At 41.9% G+C, this 10,823-nt stretch overlaps 1 protein-coding gene across 1 annotated transcript; it reads left to right on the top strand.

Moving 5' to 3' along the window:
* The first annotated feature begins 5,907 nt into the window (after positions 1-5,907).
* LOC137815682 (uncharacterized) lies at positions 5,908-9,343 on the top strand. Its single transcript, XM_068618795.1, has 7 exons — positions 5,908-6,327; positions 6,550-6,805; positions 6,993-7,161; positions 7,546-7,765; positions 8,103-8,280; positions 8,482-8,898; positions 9,225-9,343. The coding sequence occupies exons 1-7, from the start codon at positions 5,908-5,910 to the stop codon at positions 9,341-9,343; spliced, it is 1,779 nt and encodes a 592-aa protein (XP_068474896.1).
* The last annotated feature ends 1,480 nt before the right edge of the window (positions 9,344-10,823 follow it).

The following is a 10,823-nucleotide window of genomic DNA, read 5'->3' as shown; positions in this document are numbered from 1 at the left end:
GCCTGCGCTTGGACCAGCTCTGCGGCGATTCCTTCGTTTTCCTTTCTGGCCTCGGCGAGCTTGGCCATGGTATCGTCTCTCTCCTTTTCGACTTTCCCCAAGAAAACCTCCCGATCTGCTGACCTCTTCTCAAGGTTTTTTACCTTGGCGGCATCTGCTTTGATCGACGCCTCCAGGTCAGCCACCTTGACGCGATAAGGGACCAGCTTGCTCTCCAGCTCGATCTTCTCTTGAGCTAAGAGCTGCACCTTACGGCCTAGATCGGTGGCCTCCTTGCGTGCCACCCGAAGCTCGGTGCTCATAGCATCCTCCACTCGGGAGTGGTCGATCTCCGCGAGCATGAGGTTGTAGGATAACTTCTCCGCCTCGATCCTTATTAGGCGATTCTCCTCTTGGAGCACGGAGATGTCATCCTGGAGCTTCTTGCTGGAACTCTCCACAGCTTTGGATATGATGGAAGGGAAATCCTCCGCCATCATCTTGAGTTTCGCTGAGAAGGGTTCCCACACCCTTTTTACCTCAAGGGAGAGGTTTTCTCGTGGAGGCACCAGGGGAGCCTGTTGTTGGTTCTCGCCACCACCTTCTTGAGTTGGCTATTGAATGGGAGCTTCTTGGCGTGGTGGCGACGGCGGGGATTCGGTGATGATGATAGGTGAGTTGTGAGCACCTTCATCCCCGCCTGGTGCGGCTTCCGCGATTGAGGCGGTTGAAGGAGGACCCCCTCCAGCAGATACATATGGCGTGGAGGCGCTCGGGGGTTCTCCATAAAGTTGGGCTCGGCAGCCTCAGTCACAGGAAATGCCGCCGCCAAGGGAACCGTTTGGACTGGCGATGTGAGAGCTGGGGGAGGAAGCAGTGTTGGAGGTGGAACCGGCGTGGAAGGTGGTGTTGACGTTGGAAGAGGAGGTGGAGCAGGTGGTGAAGAAGGCGCCACCCTCTTCCTCTTGGTGATAAGGCCATCTTCGGTTGCCTCATCGTCTTCTTCTTCATCCTAGTGGACCACCTGAGGGGTTTTCCTCTTTGGCTTCCTGAGGATGAGCTTTTTGCGTTGTTGGGCGGGCTGGGCCTCTGAAGGGGCTGGGCCTTTCGGGGGCGATCTGCCCTGGGCAGCGGCGATCTCCACCACTGAATTTGGCACGGTCTGGGAACCCGACGCCAACCCATGGGCTCGGGCGAGCGCCCTCAACTCAGCCAGTTTTCCCTTGCCCAACATGAGATCTGCATAATGCAAAGGTACATGGGTCAGCTTAGAGAGAAAGATAAACACATAAGTCAGTATGCAAGAAAAGCAAACAAATGATGCAGAAAATAAAACCCAAGTCTTGTGCACAACCGACAAGACGCCCAACAGCAGTTAACAGAGGAACAGCACAGGGCAAAGACTTAAACGTTGAAGCACTAACCTATGCGAGCCTCGAGTTGATCTTCGAAGAACTCGAAGGAGATGAGCGCAGTGGTGAGGAAAGTGATGTTGGTGTCTGCCACGCTCTTCCAGAAGAGGCACAGATCTTTGTCCAAGGCTCCCATGTTGTCGGGGCTCCTTGGCCTCCTGAAGCTTCCCTTGGATTCTTTATTTCCCTTGTTTACCCAATACAAGGGAAAGCCGTCGAGCAGCGAGGCGTCCTGGTCGTTGGGCGCACTTGGACAAATTTGCCTTTCCAATCCTTGTAGGATTGCTGGAAGATAGAGAAGATCGACCTCCCAGCAATCCCGGTGAAGCGATCTCCTGGATGCTTAGCTTCAAACAGGAAAAGGAAAACGTCCACTGACGCTGGCAGTCCCAAATGTGCGCACATGATTTGAAACGCCCGCACGAATGCCCAGCTGTTGGGATGGAGCTGGGCGGCGGCGATGTCAAGCTCGGTGAGTAGCTCCCTTTCGAAACGAGTGAAGGGAAACCTAAGTTTCACCTTCTTGAATAAGGTGGTGTATATGAAGCAAAACAACTCGCCGTTATTCCCTTTGTCGTCTGCACAAACTGGCACATCGGGGGGGCAAGGTAGCACTATCATCTTGTCGTCGTGCTCCTTGTGGAACGACAGGTGGGGCTCGTCCCCTTTCTTCAATCGAAGAACTGTCCCAGCAGAATTTACTGAGGAAGTTTCCTTCAACAAAGTCGGGGTGGCCCATGGGTATAGCTTTTTGAAGTCTGGGGAAGGAATGGAGGCTCCTCCGGCGACCGGTGGAGTAGCCTGAGCCAGGTCAGGGCGAGAGGCTGCAGGCCTCTCAACCTGGGAAGAAGAAGCACCAGGTGCTCGTGGGGGGTTATGTGCTTGAGACGGAGGGTTACGTGACGAGGGAGGAGGATTTGGGGTGATCTTTGAGCGAGCCATCGCGGAAACTGCAAAGGAAAAAGAAAGGGAAAGGTGAGCAGGGTTCGTAGAGGCTGACTCGATCGTGAAAGAAGGATAAAGAAACGAACGAACGAAGGTTCGTTGTAATGGAGACGAAGCCCTAAGTTACGAGAAGGGAGAAACAAAAGAAACAGCCCACAGCGTATGCACCAGACAGTTAATGGATGATGCGAATCGGTTAAAATGCAGGAAAACTCAGCATAAGAAGCAAAGGGAGTACCTTTCTATGATCGGAAGAACGATGAAGGAAGTTGAGAATCTAGAAGGTTGAAGAGTGTAGTGGGTTTTTGCAGAAGAAGCTTGAAGCGTTTGGGAAAGCAAAGAGGTGATGGAACAGTAGAAGTGAAATGGGTTTAAGGGTTTTTCGAATGGGTTTTGGAAGCGCAAACGACAATTAAAGGTAACCGTTGATGAAGCCACGTGTCGAGCGATTGGAAGAGTGTTTGGTGGAGCGTCAGGAAAGCAGAAAGTACAAACGTTTGGAATTCTGCGCCAGCGCCACGTAGATCGGTAGTGACGTGACTCCTTTAGTCTTTTCGCTGGACAAGTCTTCGCTTAAGACTGGGGGCTTGTGTACCGCCCTGGTAGTCGGGAGTAATGACGTGGCGTCGAGCTATTATATAGGCGTGTTGGATGGGACGCCTGACTGGCAGAAGGGGAGGAAGTCGGGGGGTTCGCGTAGTCGCCAGTTATTAAGTTGGCGTGCTCCGATCTCCATCATGCCTAAACCGGCGGTCACCGAGTTGAAGATGAAGTCGCCAGATGTGAACCCAGGCGACCAAGTGATTAGAGATCGCCGAAACAAGGACATTGCCGAAGATGAAGGCAGATAGACACTTCCCAGCTGGCCAGAGGATGAGGTCGGGGGACAGCTAACTTGAGCATATACGGTGAAACAGGTGGTGCAGATCATGAAGACGGTCGGCGAGACCACAGGGAAGGTGTGTACGAAGGCACCCGAACTCGCCATCCAGAAGAGATCACGTTCCAAGGCAACTATGCACTGAGTAGTATCATGCATAAGTAACTTAGCCAAAGAAGAGTCAGAAATAGCGCCCAAGTCAAGGATGCTCCAGATGAAGGCACGTGTACAGCTGGATGCGAGCCACGTGTCCAGATGTGTAACTGCCAGGAGAGAGAAAGTGCCTAGGTATATAAGAGTTTCCAACGAACTTCTAAGGTACGCATGTTCAGATTGTTTTCTTTACGCTTGCGAGTCTTGAGTGCACTGAGAGAGAACTGGTCACGGTTCCTTAGAGTTCTTGAGTTTTACTCTTAAGTAATTGGTGATTTAGTCGGTGACTTGGGCGTCGGAGCGTGATCGGCCGCAGCGGCGCCGTTTCGTCTTTTGCAGGTTCTCGAGGTGGATCGCGGTGAAGGACGGAGGCAAACACGGCGCATACATCGATCCAAGTTTGACGACGCAAAGCTCCAGCGTTTTGGTCAACAGGCAGGATCAGATGTAGCTCGTGGGATAAGAGTGAATCAATTTAAATTTCGCTTTTAAGTTGTTTTTAATTCTGTTGATATAAACAACCGGTTGAATTGCAAAAACAACTGGTTGATTTTCTGTAAATCAACTTAAACAATTTTAATTGATTGCTTTATGGATTTCAATTTTGAACTTCATTATACCATCAATGTTTGCGAAAATCTTTCATAAACAATTCACCCCATTTTGTTTAAGGCCATATATTCTAACAATTGGGATCAAGGGCTTGGTACTTGAAAAATACTGAAGTTTGATCCTAAATTTTTTTTTCTTATGGCTGAAAAATTACCCTTTGGGAAAGGTGCATCCATAAACAGACCACCTTTGTTCTATGGTTTGAATTACCAATTTTGGAAGGTACGTATGAAGATCTTTGTTGAATCTCTTGATAAAGGAATATGAGATGCAATTGAAAATGACCCTTTTATTCCTAAGCTTGAAAAGGATGATGTTTCTATTGAAAAGCCTTGGTCCCAATAGACTAATGCAGAAAACAAAAGAGCAAAGTTTGATTGCATTGCAAAAAATATTATCACCTCTGCCTTAAATTTTGATGAGTTTTTCAAGGTCTCTCAATGCGGATCTTCTAAGGAGATGTGGGATATTCTAGAGGTAACTCATGAAGGAACAAACGATGTAAAGAGGGCAAGGAAACATACTTTAATCCAAGAGTATGAGATGTTTAGAATGCTCAAGGGAGAATCAATTGCGGATGTGCAAAAGTGGTTCACTCACATTGACAATCACCTCATGAGTCTTGGAAAAGTCTTTGACAAAGAAGAGTTGAATATCAGGATTCTCAAATGTCTTGATAGATCTTAGCAAGCTAAAGTCACGACTATCTCAGAATCAAGGGACTTGACATCTTTGACTACAACCTCGTTGTTTGGAAAGCTTAGGGAGCATGAGTTGGAGATGAATAGACTCAACATTCAAGAGAGTGAAGATAAGCATGTAAGAAACATTTCCTTGAAAACTACCAAGCACAAGAACAATCAAGTTTCAAGTGATGAAAGTGAAGGAGAAACTCTTAGTTTGTTGTCCAAAAAGTTTAGCAAATTCTTGAAGAAGAACCGCAATAAAGACTCCAATTAAGAAAGGTATGGCAACAAGAAAACTAGTGATTTTAATGCTAAGAATTATACTTATTATGGTTGTGGAGAGGAGGGGGACATAAAGGCTGAATGCCCAAATAAAGATAAGAAGTCAAGCAAGAAGGAAAAGAATGTAAAATAAAAATGAGCCTACATTGCTTGGGATGAAAATGATGTCTCTTCATCTAGCTCCTCATCAAGTGAAGATGAAGAAGCTAATCTATGTTTGACAGCCAAGGAAGAGGATGATGCAAGTAGTGTAAGTTCTTGTACTTCTTTAAATGCTGAAAATTATAGTCAACTTCTTCAAGCTCTTAAAGAAACACACGAGGAAGCTAATCGTTTGGCACTTTTAAACAAACGATTGAAAGGGTTGAATAACTGACTTGAAAACAGAGTCAACGCATTGGAAAAAGAGTTGGAGAATTCAAAAACTGATTTTGAAAATCTAGAAATGATTTACAAGAACTCTTCTTGCAAGTGTGACTCTCTTGTTTGTGAAAATTGTGAATCTCTTGAAAAGAAGGTTCACTACCTTGTGAAAACTGTGGATAAGCTTTCAAAGGGTAAATCCAACTTTGAGAATGTCTTGGCATCTTAAAATTGTGTTTTTGGAAAAGCAGGTTTAAGTTTTAATCCATAAAGCAAGAAGAATGAGTTTTCAAAGTCTTTTTCAAAACTGCCAGAAAAACAACCGGTTGAAAAATCGAAACAACCGGTTGTTACATGCTTTTATTGCATGAAGAGAGGCCACTCTGATAGATTCTGCAATATTAGGAAATATTTTGTTCCTAAAGGTATTATGAGATGGATTCCCAAGAATTCTGAGGTTCCTCATGATAAAGTTAATGTCAAAGGACCCACATTCATAAGGAGACCAAATCTTGTTGCTTGAATTTCTCTTTTGTAGGTGAGCTTGATGGAAAACATGGAGATGTGATACCTAGATAGTGGTTGTTCCAAACACATGACTGCAGATAAATCTAAGTTTGCGAACATCAATTTCAAGCAAGAAGGACATGTGACTTATGGAGACAACAACAAAGGAAAGATTCTTGGAAGAGACACCGTTGGAGACAAGAACAACTTCCTGGTTCATGATGTCCTTTATGTGGAAGGTCTCAAGCACATTCTTCTTAGCATTAGCCAGCTATGTGACAAGGGGTATCAAGTAACGTTCAAGACAAACTATTGTGAGATATGCCTACCCAATTCAAAGGAAGTAGTGTTGATTGGTAAAAGGATCAACAATGTTTATCTTTTAGATATCTCTTCTCCTACATCTATTGGCTTTCTTCTTTCCAAAGATGATGAGTCATGGCTATGGCATAGAAGAATAGCTCATATTCATATGCATCATTTGAATAAATTGATATCTAAAGATCTTGTAATAGGGTTACCCAAACTCAAGTTTGAGAAAGACCACTTATGTGAAACATGTCAAAAGGGGAAACAAATCAAGCATTCTTTCAAATTGAAAAAATATTGTTTCCACTAAAAAACCATTGAGCTGCTGCACATGGATCTATTTGGTCCTTCAAGAACCATGAGTCTTGGTGGAAACTACTCTGCACTTGTTGTTGTTGATGACTTTTCTAGGTATACATAGACGTTGTTCTTCGAGAAAAAAAGTGAGGAATTATCTGCATTCAAGAAGCTTGCCAGAAGATTGAAAAACTCTTGCTGCAGCAACATCATTCCAATTAGAAGTGATCAAGAAGGGGAGTTCCAAAATGAAAAATTCAGCACCTTTTGTGAAAAGCTGGGAATTTTTCACAACTTCTCCGCACCTAGAACTCCTCAACAGAATGGGGTAGTGGTGAGGAAGAACAAGTCTCTTGAAGAACTAGCAAGAACCATGATAAGTGAATCTTTCTTACCCAAGTATTTTTGGGCTGATGCAGTGAACATTTCTTGCTTTGTGATGAAGAGAGTGCTTATAAGGCCAATCTTGAAGAAAACCCCTTATGAGCCTTTTTAATGGAAGGAAGTGAAACATTAGTCACCTAAAAGTGTTTGAATGCATATGTTTCATTCTGAATAATGGGAAAGAAAATCTGGGGAAGCTTGATGAGAAAACCGACAATGGAATCTTCATTGGTTATTCTTCAACTAGCCATGCCTATAGAGTCTACAACAAGAGACTCATGACTGTGGAGGGGTTTGTCCACGCGGTGTTTGATGAAATCATTCATACTGATCAGGGTTCACAAAGGACTATGTAGAAGAAGATGAGAAGAACATCATTTTGCAGAAGCTGGAATCACGCCCAGAAAAACAACCGATTGATTCTATGAAACAATCGGTTGAAATTCTACAACAGGAAGAGTTACCAAAGGAATGGAGAATTCTAAGGGATCTTTCAGTGGAAAACATCATTGGCCAGATCCAGAAGGGTGTTTCTACACGTAGTGTTGTCTCTAACTACTGCAAGCATATGACTTTTGTCTCACAAGTTGAACCTAAGCCAATTGAAGAAGCCATCAAGGATGATAAATGGGTTGCTGCCATGCATGAGGAACTACATCAATTTTAAAAATGATGTTTGGTTTCTTGTTCCAAGGTCTAACCAAATGAACATCATTGGATGAAAATGGGTTTTCAGAAACAAGCTGGATGAATCTGGGGTAATTACAAGGAACAAGGCAAGGCTTGTGGCTAAAGGTTATAATAAAGAAGAAGGCATAAATTATATTGAAACCTTTGCTCCAGTTGCAAGATTAGAAGCTGTAAGGTTGCTTCTGGCCTTTGCTTGTATGAGTGGATTCAAACTGTTCCAAATGGATGTTAAGAGTGCTTTCCTCAATGGAATCATCAATGAGCAAGTCTATGTTGAACAACCACCAGGCTTTGAAGACCATTAACATCCTAACCATGTATACAAGCTGAAAAAAGGCATTGTATGGGCTTAAGCAAGCTCCAAGGCAGTGGTATGAGAGACTTAGTAACTTTCTTTTATCCAATGGCTATGAGAGAGGGATGACTGACAAGACTCTCTTTATTAAGAAGTCAAATTCTGAAATTATCTTGGTCCAAATCTATGTTGATGACATCATTTTTGGTGCTACCAAAGATAGTTTGTGTAAAGAATTTATGGTTGCCATACAAGGTGAGTTTGAAATGTCAATGATGAGGGAGCTTTCATTCTTTCTTGGACTGTAGGTCAAGCAATCCAAAGATGGCATTTTTCTAAGTCAATCAAAGTATTGCAAAGAAATTGTCAAGAAGTTTGAAATGGAAAGTTGCAAAGAAGCTAGCATACATATGCCATTAAGTTGTTATATGGATGTTGATATGGCTGGAAAAGAGGTAGATCAAACCAAATATAGAGGGTTGATTGGTACCCTACTCTATCTCACAACAAGTAGATCGGATATCATGTTTGTCGTGTGTCTTTGTGCAAGATTCCAAGCAAATCTAAAGGAATCTCATCTCAAGGCTGCAAAATGAATTCTAAAATATCTCAAGGGGACAACCAATGTTGGTATATGATATCCTTCTCACTCTCCTATACACTTAATTGGATATTCTGATTTTGCAGGGTGTAAGCTGGACTGGAAAAACACAAATGGCACTTGTCATCTTCTTGGATCAAGTCTTATTTCTTGGCATAGCAAGAAACAAGATTATGTGGCTCTTTCCACTGTAGAGGCTGAATACATTGCTACTGGAAGTTGTGGTGCACAAATTCTTTGGCTCAAACAACAACTAGAAGATTTTGGTTTAAAGATTAGCAAGGTGCCTTTGCTTTGTGACAACACAAGTGCTATAAATCTCACCAAAAATCAGATTCAGCACTCAAGAACAAAGCACATTGAGATCTGTCATCACTTTATAAGTGATCATGTGAACAATGGAGAGTGTGAGATGAAATTCATTGAGACAAGATTGCAGCTTGCTGATATATTCACAAAGCCTTTGCCAAAGGACATGTTTTTCTTTTTAAGAAATGAGTTAGGTATTCTTGATTCACAAACTCTTTCTTAATTCTGTTTTTATCCCTTTCTTCATTCTATTTGTGAAGACAAATAGAGGGAGAAAGTGTTGGTTTATGTGTTGTGTATGCTGCTACTACAAACTCTGATTTGAAGTTTCTAATTCTGCTGCATTGCTTTTGTATCTTTTCTAATTTTAAAGTGTTGTGTATGCTGCTACTACACTCACTGTTTTTGGATCTTTTTGGACTGGTTTTTCTGTTGTTTTGATTATGCAAAAAACTAGTGAGTGTGCCTTGATAACCTGCTACTATATATGCTCTATGTTTGTATAGTTTCTGTTTTGTAGGTACAGGTTTAGATTCAAACAGATCTATAGAAGCCAACATGGATTTGTCTTCATTAAATAGGGGGAGATTGTTGATCAAGGATGATCTTGAAGCTTTGATGTCTCCAAATCCATGGTGATGGAAGGCTGGAGTTGTTGTGCGTGTGGGTGGGTTTTGGGTAGAATGATGTGTAATCCACGCTTTGTTTGAATCTAAAACGGTTTGGAATCAAAACCTTCTTGAAAAAGATTATTTTATGAAGAAGTGGAAAAACAACCTGTTGTTTTGTCATTTCAATCAGTTGTTTATCACTTAAAGGTTTTTGAAAAGGGTTTAAAACTGTTTGACTTGGTTGACTTTGCTTTCAAACAAATTCAATCGGTTGTTTCTAGAATTGAACTCATTGTTTGTTGAAAATCCATAACAGAATTTCTGTTATGTTTGCAAATCATCTTTAAATGTTTTCTAACTGAATAGGCTCATGATTTAAATGTTTTTAACAGTTTTTGGAGTATTTAAAGAGGTTGTTATACTCTCTTAAAGTTGGATAACAGTTTTGAGACATTTTGTGAAAGAGTGAAAACATATTTGAGTTTTCAAGATTCGCATTCAAGCTTTTTGGGTTTTCTCAAAGAAGTGGAATAAGATTGTTGTAATCTTTTGATTTGATCTTCATTAGGTGTAATACTTTATGAAACTATTGTATTTCTAAATAATGGTGTGTAAGTGCAGAATCATAGGGTGTTGTGATTTTTGTGGTGTTTGTGTGCCAAAGGAAGTGTGTGTCTTGAGGTGTTCAAGGTCTCTTCTTTGGTGGTGTGTTTGTAATATGGATTTTGATTGCATAGTAGATACCCAGTGGTTTCTAGAGACTGGATCTAGCTCTTGGGATAAGAGTGAACCAATATAAATTGCTTGTGTTCTTTTCTCTTACCCTTAACTCATTTAAATTATGCTTTTAAGTTGTTTTTAATTTTGCTGATATAAACAACCGGTTGAATTGCAAAAACAACCGGTTGATTTTTTGTAAATCAACTTAAACAGTTTTAACTGATTGCTTTCTGGATTTCTATATTTGTGATTCTACTTTGTGTTGAACATGGGAGCTTTGATGTTTGAAATCCACATGGAGCTTGAAGATATGCTGCTCTTTGGTTTGGGTTTAGATTAGGTTGTTTAGAATCTAAATTACATTCTTTCAGCTTTGTAGTTTTACTTCAATCAAACAAAATGAAGAAACCTTAGGAGTTTTTTGAGAAAATGGAGAGGGAGAGGGAGAGAGAGAGTGTGGCACACCATGAGGAAGAGGGGTTTAGGGTCGAAGAAAGTTAAGTTCTTCTTCACAAATTTTCCTCTGGAGTATGAAGAAAAGGACATGTGGAAAGTGTTTCAAAGATGGGGAAGAGTTGCTGATGTGTTTATTTCTAGAAGACTGAATAACAAAAATTAGAGATTTGGCTTTGTTCAGTTTCAAGATGTGATAGACGTGGTAGAGCTGGAAAGGAAATTGGATGTTGTCTGGATCGGCTACTGTAAAGTAAGGGTAAACAGACCGAAATACAGCAAAGACAAAAAGCCAAGACACGGGAGGAATGTTGATGAGAATAAAAAAGATGTTC

Source organism: Phaseolus vulgaris, chromosome 1 (assembly GCF_000499845.2).
Source record: "Phaseolus vulgaris cultivar G19833 chromosome 1, P. vulgaris v2.0, whole genome shotgun sequence".
Lineage (NCBI taxonomy): Eukaryota > Viridiplantae > Streptophyta > Magnoliopsida > Fabales > Fabaceae > Phaseolus > Phaseolus vulgaris.
This window is presented reverse-complemented; position numbering and strand designations above follow the sequence as displayed.